Source organism: Nestor notabilis, unplaced genomic scaffold (genome assembly GCF_000696875.1).
Source record: "Nestor notabilis isolate BGI_N333 unplaced genomic scaffold, ASM69687v1 scaffold27389, whole genome shotgun sequence".
Classification (NCBI taxonomy): domain Eukaryota; kingdom Metazoa; phylum Chordata; class Aves; order Psittaciformes; family Psittacidae; genus Nestor; species Nestor notabilis.
In genome coordinates this window covers 1-15,122 of record NW_009943634.1, presented here as the reverse complement: position 1 = coordinate 15,122, position 15,122 = coordinate 1, and the positions used below count along the sequence as shown (strand labels likewise).

At 36.5% G+C, this 15,122-nt stretch overlaps 1 protein-coding gene across 1 annotated transcript; it reads right to left on the bottom strand.

The window, feature by feature from the left end:
* Positions 1–434: 434 nt before the first annotated feature.
* ENO4 (enolase family member 4) lies at positions 435–14,716 on the bottom strand (the record flags this gene model as incomplete). The annotated part of the gene is made up of 10 exons (XM_010022036.1): positions 14,591–14,716; positions 12,698–12,826; positions 11,306–11,496; positions 9,586–9,719; positions 7,423–7,592; positions 7,026–7,151; positions 5,529–5,594; positions 4,449–4,511; positions 2,381–2,548; positions 435–593 (listed from the first exon to the last, which is right to left on the bottom strand). Coding segments are annotated over exons 1-10 (1,332 nt in total), but the record flags the coding sequence as incomplete, so codon positions are not given.
* Between the last annotated feature and the right edge of the window lie 406 nt (positions 14,717–15,122).

Here is a 15,122-nt window from a genome sequence, read left to right as displayed (position 1 = left end):
ACATAAATAATATAAAATATATAGCATAACATAATAAAATAAATAAAAACCTACAACTTGAATTTTATAATTTGATTTTATAATTTGAATTATGGAAATAACGTAATAAAACGTAATAAATGTAAGCAAAATCTAATAAAAATGGCACAGTGGTTTAGCAAATAGAATCAGGAGAAAAAAGGCATTTTCTTGTAATTCTTTAAACTACTTGTAGTGACCATCTTCTGTTCATGCCAGGATTATTTTCCATCAGGAATGATGTCAAAAGTATAGAAAGGTTTAGAGTTATTGTCAGTTACAGATCTGCAAATGAATCGTTAGATAATTTTTTATAGTGATATCTTTATGTTTAATGACTCCAAAAGCAGCAGCTTTGTATTTTCTGTTTTGTAAACATGTGAAAAGTTCAGTGATTTGCCACTGAACAGCGTTACCAGTTTTCCAAGGGTTGCACTGTGGTATCTTACCTCTTTTCTTAAGGGATCTATTAATGCAATAATAAAAGGGAATTTGTCAGTCAGTTCCACATACATGTTAATCATTTCATCAGGGCTTTTGAATGTTCCAGTGAGTATTTCATATTTTCCTTTACTCTAGAAAGTAAAGTAAAAAGCATAAAAGGTAAGGAAGGTAATGCTTTAAAAAACAGAGTGCTCATGTAAGCACACAGCTCTTGTGACACCAGTATCCACATCAAGGCAGTGGGCTATGCTCTTCAATAAGCCACATTCACTTGTCTGCTTTACTCCGTGTCTGAAGTGCTCAGCATATTGTTATAAAAACTTCCTGAAGTAACAGTGGGTGCCAAAAGCGATGCCACTCCCAAACCAAGTATCTATTTCAGCATTTTTAGGGAACACTGCCCATTTTACACTACTTTATGATAAATTTATCAATATTAGACATTTTTTATTGAATGTCGCATGAAAACTCTCATTATTCACTTCCCCCAAGTTAATTTTTATTCTTGTTTAATTCTTAATCTTTATTTAATTTAATATTAAATTTAATATTTAATCTTTATTCTTATTATTCTTATTTCATAAAGAAAATATTGCTAGGGGAAAAAGGAGTGCACCCTCAGTGCTCAAAACCTAGATGCTGCCTTTCCTTGTCTTTTTTCTCTCTCAAGAAGGACCAGTTTAAAACGAGTGTCATCATTATGGGAAGCACAAAGTGCATGATTATTAAGGGCAGACTGTCAAACTGTGCCAGAATAGCCACTGCTTCAGTGACTGCAGCAGATCAGTAACAGAAAGTAACAGAGTTACTGATAATTCATTGGTTAAGATTTTTCTTGTTCTGGTCTATGGGATACAGACACCAGACTGTCAGGAAAGCAACTGCATTCACAAAAGATACTAGTCACTGCAGTATACCCAAATTAATCTCTTAAGGTATTAAACGGAAGTTTCTTTTTCTGCTTAGAAACCTGATTAATTTTGGAACAAGGGGCAAGAACTTCAAGACTTCAGCTGGAGATAATTAAACAGTCAAATAAAAATAAGAATTAAAAGGTTAATGTTGATACACAATGAGATGAATCTTAGTGGGTACAGAATCACACCATGACAAGAAGGTTAAGGTAGTTTGAATTAAACAACAGATGTAGTGTAGTATAATGGAGAAATGAGCAGGTAGTGGTGTTAAGGAATTGAAGAAGTATACTTGTGTAAGTAATTTCTTATTCTTCATCCTTGAAAGCAAGGTGGATGAGAGAGGATTATTTCATTTGTACCTTGAGGTGAAATGAAAAAAACCCAACAAACAACAAAACAGGATTTGCTGCTTAATACTTGAATTCAAAATTGTCTAAGATGTAATGTGAGATGAAGCTGGTTTGTCAAACAGAACTTGTAATAGGTGTTTGCCCATTAAGAGTTTGTTATATTTGACACAGACTGATCTGAAAAATCTCACTGAATAATTAAACAGAGAAAAGGACTAAACCTGGCTAGTGCAAGCAGGCTTATACAATTTCAATGATTAAAGTTAAATCATCAAAGTAACAGATTCCTGTACGTAGGACAAAGCTGTAATGGGAGTCTGCCTTGGTCCAGTCGAGCCTTGTTCCATGCCACCAGTATGCTGGTGCAGCTGGGGAGGAGGAATATATTCATTCTCCCTGCTTCCACTGCATCAGGCTACCAGAAGGATGTCAGCACATCTCATCCCCTTGCACTCACAAGCCATTAACACATTTGCTACACTTGTAGGACTGATTTAAATGCAGAGACAATTCTTTTGGTTTGCTTGATTGCTACCTTAAAAAATGGTGTTAGAAGCTTCGAGGTGAGTTTGCAATGCAATGCTAAATAATGCTAACAAATGGCTATATTCCTTTTAAAGAACAACAAAATAGATATTGAAAATAACTTACATAATCCATTAGTTCATGAGCAGCACAATTTATTGCTAAGTACATATCTGTTCCTAGCTCCAGATGTATATTGTCGCAAGCTGTTTGCATTAGGAGTAGCAGCTGTTCTAGATTATCACATCCTGTTACTGGGCAGCCTAAGCGTGATATTCTTTTTGAGGCTTCTTGCTGCAAGTAAAACACAAAAAATCACTTTATGTACACACATGTGTATATATATTATACGTGTATATATTTTTTCCCTGTCATCTCAGTCTGCATTCAGTCACCAAAATACAAATCTGTTCTCAGAGATCGCATTGGCAACTTTAAGGAGAATTCTCTGTGAATGAGGGGTGATCAAGTGCTAGTAATGAGAAGGCTCATAGTCTTTGGAAATATGTCTAGTCATGTAGTTCTTGTATTTACATGGCCAGTACTGGTTTACAGAAAAGACTTTAAACACACTCTTAACAACCACTGGGTTGCCATGGATGCTATGCTAAAAGTTGCCAGTGCTACGGGCCATCCCTTTGCAACAAAAACATACTCTCCAATTTTTAAACAGCTTTTACTCATTTATCCTCAACTACAACTTTGATATTGCCTCTATGGAGTGTTCAAGAAACACTAGAGTCTTCCTGGACTTCTAGAAGGAACAAATTTCATAGGGGGGAAATACCTTGAGCACAACTACATGGAGCTGTCTACCTCAGGAACAGTGTTCTGAATATGAGCTGCAAGCAGAGTTGTATCAAGAAAATATTTCATGTGTCCTTCTATTGTCAGGTTTTTTGTAGGTTTTTCAAGCACTGATTTTTGACTTTAAAGGCTGTGAATTTTGGATTTTAAAGAATGACCCTAAGTTGCCCAGAAAGCAGCAGGATGTAATCCTAGGTTAGACTGGAGAAGACAATTGGAAAGCATCAGTTTTGATGAGAGGTAAGAGAACAAACTACAGAGGTTAAGTCTGCATTTTCATGTGAGTTTCAAGGTACCCATATGTTGTGCCTTGTTCATTCTATTAAAAGCAAAGCATTATCTTTATAAAATCATTTTTTCTGTCTATACTATAGTATATAGTACTTTCTATACTATAACATTTGACAACCTAAACAAGTTCTTCTTCACTGCTTACTTTGTCATTTCTCCTTCCCCCCCCCCAAAAAAAGAAAGTTCAAACTAACATGGTGCTTTTATCAGTTTAAAACTCAGTCTCACTTTTATCTCCTTTAGCTTTCTCCTATTGAAATAAATGGATTTTTTTCCAGAGAATCTAATGCATTGTTTCCCTGTGCATATCATAAGGAATTACTTTAACTTGTGACTACAGTACATACTGTGATAAGAATGTGGAAATTACCCACTGCTTAATGATGAATTTTGTGTTTAAGCAACAGAATAGGAAAACTTTTGTTCATCCTCTTTTGTATACTCAACAACAACAGTTCTCACCTGATAACGTTTTAATCGTCTCAGAATGGAGACCAAAGCCCACACAGCATTTCCATCCCATTAGATGGAAAACTCATCTATAAACTACAGGTTTTGAAGTGCTAAAAAAAGATCATCTGAGTCATACAAAATAATGTCCAGTGCACATTGGGAGTGCTGCCCTTTAGCTAGTGGTTTGTATCTGCCACTATCTATAACCTCGAACAGGAACTGGGAACTTAATGCAGCATGAATAAGAGGGGAGTTATGCTCCCAGAGTCAGGAAACAACCCAATATGCAAGCCTTACAGGTTATTGTTTTTTGGCATACATATTCAAAAGGGCATATTCTCTGCTGACACTAGAGGCCTGCAAAATGCTCATTTGGATAATTTACCAGGATTTCTATATGAACAAAAAAAGCCCAAATTACAGAGGAATTTCCCCTTTCTGTTATTGTCCCACAGGAAGGGAAGGTATGGTCAGAAGAATCCAAATTACTATGTAAGATATGAGCATTTGGAATATTTAAAAGTCTTGCCTTGACCTTTCCAAAGCAGTAATGCAGATTCATGTTTATTTCTTAAGAACATTTTGCTTCCCAGCTGTTGTTAGTACTATGCTGAAGGCTTAAAATAAAAATGTCTTTTCTTACCGCAGATTTCTTCCCTGTATGTTGTGCTTTGCCTTTCTTACTGTCTGCTGCTCGAGGACTGGGCTGGGGGGAGTAAAATAAGAAAGAAATCAATTCCATGGAAAAGTCCAAAAATGACAGAGAAGAAAGGTGACTGAATTTTGATCTAAGATTGCAAATATTTAAGTTAGGATATAGCTTCTGTTTTGTCTCAAATACTATCAGCAGCTATTCACTTTTATTTTGTAGTGGTAACTCATTTCAAATCAAAGAACCATGGAGTACCAGGTTGGAAGGGCCCTTGAGGATCATGTGCTCCAATCTTTCTAGGCAAAACATGACTTAGACTGGATGTCCCAGCACCCTCCACCACTTCCCTGGGGAAATTATTCCAATGGTTCTTGGTTCTCATTGTGAAAAATTTTCCTCCTGTGTTGAACTTGAATCTTCCCTGGGATTAACTGTACCCATTACCCCTTGTCTTTTCCATGCGACCCCCTGTAGAAAGGAGTCTCCATCTTCTCTGTAGCCACCCTTTCAATTCTGAAACATGGTGATAAGGTCTCTCCTAAACCTGAATAGAAATGTTCATTTCTATGTGGGCATCTCTCCAACTATTGTTTCAAAAGATTCCCACTAAGTCTGTCATAAATACAGGAGATCTCAGAAATTATAATCTAGACTCTGTACTTGGAGAAACCCAACAACCTTGTTTTGCAAAAAGCATAAGCACATATTGAGATACACTATAACAGCAATAGTACCTTGAATAATGCACGTTGTGTATAGCTGTGTGTGACTTAGCAAGATCAGAACCATCTATGGTATATTCACTATGATACCATTCACTCCCAGGATACTTTTTCAGGTAAACAGAAACTCTGACTATGCTTAGAACATTGTTTTATATTATCTTTGTTAGTTTAATATCACTAAATGGCCAATGCTTATTCATCTGCCAGAGAAACACACCACCTAACCTATGTCGTAAGACTAAGCCTGATAACTGGCTAAATGTTCCAAGTTTAATGTTAAAAAGAGAATAGAAATAGAAAGACCAAATGAAGTACCTCACATTATTATTACACATTCTTATTGTACCTCTTTCCTTGGAGGATCCAACACTCCCATAAATTCTTTCTGAATATCCAGAGCTCTTTCTAAGCCCTGAAATTAAAAAACAGTAATCTTCAAAAGGAAGATAAATTATTTCCTTTTTAGCAGGTTAAATCAGATGACAGAGAACACTTATTCTAAATGCAGATCTTAATATGAAGTCTTAAAAAAATAGCTTCCTTAGTGCAATCCTCCCCACCCACAAAATACATCAACTGTCCTATGACAAAGGGTTAGTAGCAGTGGAATGAACATATTTGGTTTTGCTGCTGAATGGGATGGCAAGCAAAGTAGTTTCTTCCCCAAATGGAACCCTTCCCAAATCTAACATGTAGCATTATCTGGGTCTGTATAATATCTGAGAAATGGGAAGGTGATTTTCACAATTGTCACTCTAAAACTTCCTAACTGGAAACACTGACAAAATTGAATGTATTTACCTTCAGAACATTCCCAGGAAGCAGGGAAAAAAGATCCCTGTCTTCGTTTTAAACACCGGGTAATGAGGAACGCTCTGATTAAATGAATCCATTGCTTTTAATGCAAGACCCTTTTTCTTTTCAGCTGAGTTAGTAAAAGTTTAATGCTAACTTTCTAAATCCCATTTCAGATTTTCTTCAGCTGTGCCAGTAAAGGAACACTGAAGGGGGCAGAAGTCAGTCACAGCTGACAACACACCAACACAGGACGAACGGCTACGTTTTTAGCACTGCAGCAAACAGCTTGCTGCTCTCCCATGAGCACTAGGAGGCATTCCGTCTTTGAAAGGTGCAGAATTAGCAACCTTATTAAGAGCTCTTGGTGACAATTCTAAAAAGTTAAAGGAAAAAGAGAATCGAGCTCAGCAATTTGTTCAGGTCACCAGCATACAAAGTAGAAATCACAGCCCTAATGTAGGCATCTTGTGCAGATACATTCTTTAATGCAACACATGGCTAAACAAAAAGAGAAGGTTGATCCAGGCTGACAGACTGGATCAACCATCCTTCTTGCCCCTTGAATAGATTTTGTTCTGCTTTGTATTCCTTTCTATCTTCACAATGTCATTTAAAAAGCAATTTATTCCCAAAGATTTTATGCTTTCCTGTGATTTTGTTAAGAGTTGTGTTTTGTATTCTCTGTCAAGTGATACTATTTATAATCTACCAACGTAAAATCCCATTCTAAACAAAATTAAAATCTCTTGTTGTTTTCTAACACAATTCCCCTACATCTTCTTCAATGCACTGATTTTTTCTTCTAACACATACATTCTTAAATCAAAATCCTCATGTATCTTCTTTTAAATCTTCATCTATTTACTTCTTTTCCTGGTGCTAGAATTCTGCACTAACATTTGTTAAAACTTCAGCCTTTCAAGCAAACAAAAATGAAAAATACAGTTTGTAAGAACTATAGTGCAAAGTTGTATATATTTGTGTATATATATAGATGATATGAAGTCGATAGAATACATTTATAAGAACAAGAATGAAACAGTACCTGTTTGAATGATAACTGGACTGGTGGTATAAGCATAACTTCTTTCACTAATTTCAGTTTTGCAGTTTTTTCACAGTTCAACACAGTAACCATTGGGAGTGGAAGAGTCAGTTCTTTAGGTGAATCCTGTAATTGGGAGTACCAATTAATAAAATTGTTAAGTGAACATTAAATGAACATATTTAATGTTCATGAAAATGTTAAAAATCAGAGTAGTTTTTTTATATATATTTGAATTATAGCACAGGGTTAAAGGCTGCTACGGGCAATGGTCTTAAAGGTGTATTCCATGAGGTATATTTAACACCACTGCCACGAGGGACTACTGGCTTCAGAATTCCAGAGTAATTGTGATAACTGGGATAAAATAAATAAAAAGGACAAAAGTCACATGTACCTGATCATGTTTCAGCAGTGAGATATGTAAGTACAACGGGACACGGTTAATGGTGGCACCAGCCTTAGCTATAGAGAGGGATGTTCCCCCAATGGCTAAACTGCCACAAAGCACCGACTCAGCAGGTTCTGCAGGTGGGATCATTTTCTCTGGAACTGACACCTTCTTTCCTACAAGACAGAGACTAATAGTTAATTATTTTCTTGGTTTAAAACATGTGCTTATGTATCACAGTTCTACGTAAACATGATACTGTCATTTCAGGCGTACTCAACGTATTTCAAAAGAATCAGTTGTTTTATATGAAATGACCTTATAAATAAGCAAAGGTCACTCTGTCTCAAATGTATTTCAAATCAATTTCTTTTGGAGATGTTCAGCCACTGAAATCTGTGGTTTTATTTATCTATGTTTATATCCAGTAATGTTGCATCATTTTTCAGGTGCCTTTCATAAGCATGATTTCAGTTTTCCTTATCATTCTCCTTTATATGCTCAGCTTTTGCAAAATGAACTTGGAAAATGACATTATAACCTGACTGGGAGGACATACTTGCTTTCTTCTAATACTGAATGTGAAACAAACTTAGTCCTATTACAGTTGGGTTTTCCAATGAGAAAACAGCTTTTTACATACTCCACGTTTTCAAAAGAAATTATTTCCCTTTCAGGTATAGTAGAGTAACTTCTGCTAAAATGCCTGAAACCCAGCAGTTCCCACTACCATGTTTATTGCCTACAGTGCGCTTACATGAACTTGTACAGTAAGCACCTGTGTGAAACCACAGTACGTCCTCTGATTCGCAGCACTCGTTTGCGCTGAGAACTTTTTGGTAAACCTGACCAACTACTTTGGTTCTAGTAGGAGTGAAGAATAAATCTTGGTTTCAATAAAGGATAAATACTACAAGATACAACTGATATTCTATGATAAAATGTTCTTAACAGAACCTTAACTGGATATGCAGATTAGATGATACATCATTTTCATCTTCTAAATAAATTCTGTACCTCTTGCACTGAGGATGAAGAGCTACATACATAGATACTACTAATCCGGTAATGAGCAACTTTGACAAAGCATACTGTTTTACAGAGATCCTTCACATTACGCTACTTTGTAACCTGCATAAATTACACCATAGATGCTCTGAAAGCACCTGCTACTGGAAGTCACCATCTGTTAGTGGTCTGGAACAACAAGGAGCTTTATAATCACTGGCTGTTAATAGTAGGTGTTGATTCTAACAATATATTACAGTCAATGTCAGAGTCAAGTATAAAGAAAACACAGTGAGAACAAGTAATATATGTGTCAGCAGAAGCTTGGTTAAAAGCACAAGATACAAAATGATGATATCTGGATGATACATTTCAGCTCAAAGGTGAATATATGGTGTGCATATCTAACATTAACTGGGAGGTTTTACTGATAGTATATGAGTGGAAACTAAACTGATAGGAAATAATAATTTACCACAATTTTCTGCTCTTCCACTAAATGATAATAAACCTTCTTTTTATGAGGTGATCCATATATGGAGATTAGATATGGTGGGTTTTTCCTTTGGGATTTTTTTTGGCCACTATACTTCCCCCTTTCTCTACTATCACACCATATTTTCCTTCAGTAGGATTGTTTACTTACTTCTTTTTACTATGCCCTGCCCATCATTCCCACCTCATCCCCTTCCTTCTTTCTCTTTTGCTTTTCACCCTATTTCCTCCTTGTCTTGGCGCTAGCAAGAAACTTCCCTTCCTCCCTCTTTCCATTCTTTTCAACTTCTATCTTAATTCTATTTCTATTTGCCTGTTCAGTCCTGTAATTCCCTTTTCTTTCTTTATCATTTTCATTTTTATTCTTCATTTGCATCCTCCTCCATTCTTATTCCTCACTCTGAAGATTAATAACCTCCTGTCTAAGCCAACTGTAAAACAAAGGCAGAAATGCATGTGAATGATGAGAAAACTGTTTTTTCCCCCCTCTCATTTCTGCAGTAGAAACTGCAGAAATGCTGCAATCAGAAAGATTCAGGAGAGAGTAACCAAACCCTTTGAACATGAGACACTGTGTCATGTGTCCACAGAATACTGCAGAAAATATTTCAGCACCCTTATCAATATCTGTATTGCAGAAAATATTAAAATCAAGTGAAATAAAACCTTGTTTTGCTGCTTTTTTCCCCCCAGGTAGTGCTGTTGCTGGTGGAATGCATAAAGGGGATTCTTCTTTTTTTTCTTCTTCTTCTTGCTTTTGAATTTCTTCCTTTTCTTCTACCTTTTTTGTAAAGTATTCACTGAGGGAAGAGACATAAAGATTACTGTCTTTATGAACAATATTATATTTTAATCTTTATTTTGTTAATATTAATAATATAATAACAAAATATAGTATTAACAATATTAACAAAATATTGTTAGATATGTGACAAGCAGACACAAGATACAGGCTAAAGAACATGCTAAGAGGTACATTAAGGGCATCTACTTGAGCTTCTGCCATAGACTCATTGTGTGAAGCTAGGGAAGTCAATATATGACATTATTTTTTGGCAGTCTTCTGCAGCACTGGTTAAACAAAAAGAACCACAAGCAAGTATTATAAACCTTAAGGTATGCTTTTCAAATCACAGTGGTTTGAAAGTCAGCTCTGAGCAGACAATTTTGGCAAGAAGGATGTAATTGCTTTGTGTGAGTACTAACAGATCCTGTCATCATTTCATGGCATACAACAGCCTTGCCTAGGTTGCTAATCCAATAGATCAGCTGTATACTGGTTAGCTAAACAGCTGCAAGCTCAAAAGTGGCAGAATTTCAATTACATGCCCGAAGTCATGGGTCACACTCACCCAATTGAGGCAAAGGCAGTATATAAGATATATAAAGTAGTGTAAACAAGGCATTAAAATCTTATTTAGACTCATTTCAGTTGGAAGAATTTCTTTCCAGTGGAGTCCGTCCTTCCTTCATCAAGGTTTTCCCAAAGCTAATCCACATGGAAGGCAATTAGGTCTGTTTGCTTGAGACTGTGTTAAAAGTGTGGCAGCCCAACTGCTACAGCAGTGTCATCTCCCTCAGTGATATAGCTGAAAGAAACACTTCTGACTACAACAAAGGATGATATTACTGCTTCCAGGGTGAAGCAAGCCGTTAATGTTGCCTGGTAGCTCCTCTAATGCTACTGTGAAAACACATTTGATACATCTGTGATACTTCTACGTTGCATCTTTTTTTATTTACTTATAAAACCCAAACATATTTCTTCAGATGGAAAAATATAGCCATTCTTTTTCACTTTGGGATGCTCCCAAGAAATGTTTGTATGAAAAAATAAATATGGGTGTTTACTACAGAAACTGTGTTTCTGAAGAAAATAATTGCCCCAACTAAGAAGCCTTTTAGAGTAGCTTGCACATAAGGAAGACTCCACCAGAACTTGAAAATTGTATGTATATACATGTTTTCTGTGGATTAGCTCAATGCAGAAGAGACACACAGAGGCCTTTTGTATCACTTTTGTTCTGCAGTGCAGTGAACAGAAGAAGGGGAGTTGCAGTCTGAAAAAACATCCCCACTGAATTAAACTGGCACTGAATGAGTTTCATAAATGGAAACTCTGACTCATGAACATGTTCAAGCATTTTTTTCTTAAAGACTTATTTTTGTATCCCAGGTATGAAACCTTCTAAAAAACAGCATGATTTTCATATCATGATTGTGAAAAAAAGCAGGAAATAATACAGCACATGTATCTGAAACATCACATCCTAAAAATATTTTAAAAATAGTAGGAACATTGAGTATTCGATATGTTTTTAATTTACAATATAAATTAATGGTGTATATTTCAGATGCAATAATTTGCATAATAAGCAAGACCTACCCAAGCATCTTATCAACTTCACACTGGTCAGTAGGCTTCATGTCTCTTAACATTGTGCTCAGTGATTCATTGACCCATTCCACAGCAGTGTTAACAGAGTCATTCCTTTCTTTCTCATCAGCTTCAATTGTTTCAGGTAAAGCATTTTCAACTGTTTGAGGATGAGAAGACATGACAACAGAGCAAATCCTCTGCCAAATAAAAATGTAAAAAGGCTTAAAAGACTATTCAATTTAATTTAATAAAACACTATTTATTAATGTTTAACTTGGAAATAGCATTTGAAAGACTAAGAAGTATTTGTCCTTACCAACTCTATAAGCACTTATCTCCAAATCTACTGTTTGCTTCACTTATCTTTCTTCATCCAGCCCCTTCTTTCTAGTCTCTTACACTTTTGTAATCAGATGTTATTCAAGTTTCTCAACCTAAATTATAACTACTTAGGTAAAAACCTCCTGACAGATCTGCTTTACACATATATTTTGTTATCAGAATATAATGGAGTTATATATATACAGTCACTAGGACATCTTCTATTGCAGCTGTTGATAGCCTGTTGTACCACGATTCATCAGCATTCATGCTTAATGCCATCCCTCGTGATGAGCTACATTTTGTCTTACTTAACTAATTTAAACTTATCTGTGCTGCTGAAGAATAAACGATACTTAAGGAAATTTGCTTAATGAAGAAACAATTTACAAACATAACAGCTCTGCCTGCAGTAATAGTATTACCTTTACATAGTGTGAATAGCTAAGGGAAGATATTTAATTCAAGAATGAACTGAACCCTAGTTTAACTGAGAGAAAGCAGAAATAATTACTCCACAACAGCTTAGAGTTGCAAAGACAGCATCTTGAATACTTGAGGTTTGATGGCAATGCCCCATCAGTTTTGCATAGCAGGTGCTAGATGATCATGTTTGACTTACCTATCACCCCTATCAGCCTATTAGCTCAGTATAAAAACCCGCCTTCACCTATACTGTGTTTTTCACCTGTATATATTTTTCTGAAACACTGTCATACAAATAGAACTGTAAGGATCTGAAAAAGGAAAATGAACATACACAGCTAGATATGAGGTGTAAGGAAAAGCTACATCTCATTAAGGCAAACAAAAATCTAATATACAAAGATGCACTGTCACATCCCACTCATAAAGATAAGAATTGTCTGATTCATGGAAAATAAGGTTTTTATAGTTGCCACTGCCTAAATTTTCATGACAGTTTATTTTCTAAGTTGCAATACTCAATTGCTGAGTCACAGGGATTCATATCCTTGCATTAAAGATGGAAAGTAGAATGCTCTTTAGGATGTGAGTAGAATAGCACCTCTCCCCAACACTGCCTTATTAAATCCAACAGGAAGAAGCAGCTCATACCTTCTCATGGTTTTTAACTGTACAGTGTGTTTCTACTTCTAACGTTGGCTGTCCAACTCCATCAAGAACTTTTCTTCCAACCAATTTGGATATTACTGGAGCTTTTGAAAATTTAGATAAGTAGTTAGCCTTAAATGAAAGAGAAAGAACTTCATTAAAAGTCAGCTTTTATACAAAGACGGGTTTACTACATAAGTATTTTTCAATCAAATCCACCACTGAGCAAATCCATTTATATGTTGCAGTATTCGAAGTATTTCTGTTACACTATACATTTACTTCTATAGTATCTGCTTAAGAATGAGATTCCAGGGAACACATCCAACTCATGTCTAAGTACAGAAGTCCAAAGCCACATCCAAGTTAGATGAACATGCATTTATTTGGCAAAGTTAGTGATGAGTATCCAAATCTCCTTAACTCTCCTATACAATGGGCATTTGTCCAAAGCTTACTTGGCTTTATACAGAATACCAAAAATAGTCATTGTACTATCCATGAAACTGATTTCTATTAGAAGTCACGTAGGCTCCACCTCCCCTATGCAGTGAGCTGCTACAAAATAATGGGTTTGTCTGTAGATAAGATCTTAAAAGAATACATGTCTCTTCTCTCTCATAAGGAGAGAAGAAAATCCTGGCCAAGAGAAACCCTTAGAAATACATAAAGAACTCTACTAGATCCTACTGGTCTATTAAAATTCTTGCAGCATGCTTTTATTTATTAACATCTATTAGCATGTAGTTATTAAGCTTTAACATAATACTGCAATTTTTTTCCCCCTAACAATAAAACTAGAAACAATCTTTAAACCAAATCCTCCTGCTCTGAACAAGTTCTCATGTGAAATGCTATGCATAAAATTGGGTACATGCTACACACAGGGGAAAACAAGAAGTATATTTAGAATATACTCCTTGCTGATAGGACGTATGTAATGTCCCAGGTATCTAATAACCAGGTTCAAAGGTTGCTTCATTAAATACATATGTACACATGAAAACGTATGTTCTTAGGTTCATGTGTCTCAACACTCCAATAATACAATATTAAAGATCTTCATAACAGAAGATTTAACCTGGAAGAGAAGCTTGTCAGGAAGCTCCTCAGTAACAATGATAACTACTTCTTTTGTAGATTCCTTTCTTACAGAACATACTTGGTGTAAGGTTATTTATCACCATGACCAACTCTCCTAATTAGAAGTGGGGTTTTGGTTGGACAGAACTGAGCTAACAAAACTGGCACAATTTTAAGGAGTTGTGGTTATGCTGCACCTAGTAACAAGACTCAAGACGACAGATAGAGCTAAGGGTCACTACCCCATAGGAAACCTGGGATTTTAGGTTAGGATGCTTTGAGCCCTATTAGAAAGATGAAAACTTAGATTCCTGGCAGGCAGACTTCTTCCAACATGGTCTTTAAGGGCCTTTTGAACTGTGAGAATATATTTGGGGCTCTGTCCATATTTAATCAACACTGATGTTGCTTTAACAAAAGGATTTTGGGGTTTTCTACATACTTATTAGTTTCCTTCTTTAGTCGGGTATCAGAGACAGTCACCAAACCATGACTTACCAAATGGGAAAACCAGGAAACACTTACAGCTACATAGAAGAGGGACACACTAAACACAAAGCAAAGGTATTACCAGTTCTAGTCCCTTCCACTAGTGATAGCAGAACCCTTGGAGATGGGAAATGGTGGAAGATGTAATAAAACGTTTCACTTCCACAGCTACTTTCACATCAAAGAACACACTAGAATTTATTCTTTTTCAAGAGTTGCTCACTATTGCAGTGTTGGCAATACCAGTATCACCAGTAATAGAGGTTTCATTAGAACTACTGTCTACAGTATTTTGCCAACTGGGAACAATAAAATTGGTCTGACTGTTGACATTTCCACTGAGGCCCATTTGCTTTCAGGAGCAGTTGCAGTGTGGATGGCACCCAGTCTCCCGTTGCCACTGGCCACAGGCAGCACCATGCTGAGGAGCAGCAGTTTTGTTAGCGACATCCATCCGTGCCCTCCTAAGGCTACATACTTTGGTTTTGTGTCGAGACACACAACCAGCAAAGGACAAAACCCCACTGCTGTGGAAATGTATTTTGCCCAGTGTCAAAGTGCCACCGGTCACAAAGGCAAACCACTGCAAACCTTGCATGAGCCAAAGCCCATTCAGGTTGGACACAGGGGCGTGGAGCAACCTGGTCCAGTGGAAGGTGTCCCTGCCCGTAGCAGGGGCTTGGAACTGGATGAGCTTTAAGGTCCCTCTAACCCACCCCATTCTCTGATTCTGCGAGTCGGTGGGAAATTACTTCATTGCAACCACAGCGACATCAAACACCTCTTATCAACCTCTTGGTTGACCGAACCCTTGGGGCGGGCGGCAACCCTTTTGCCTGAGGACAAGTACGGGGCC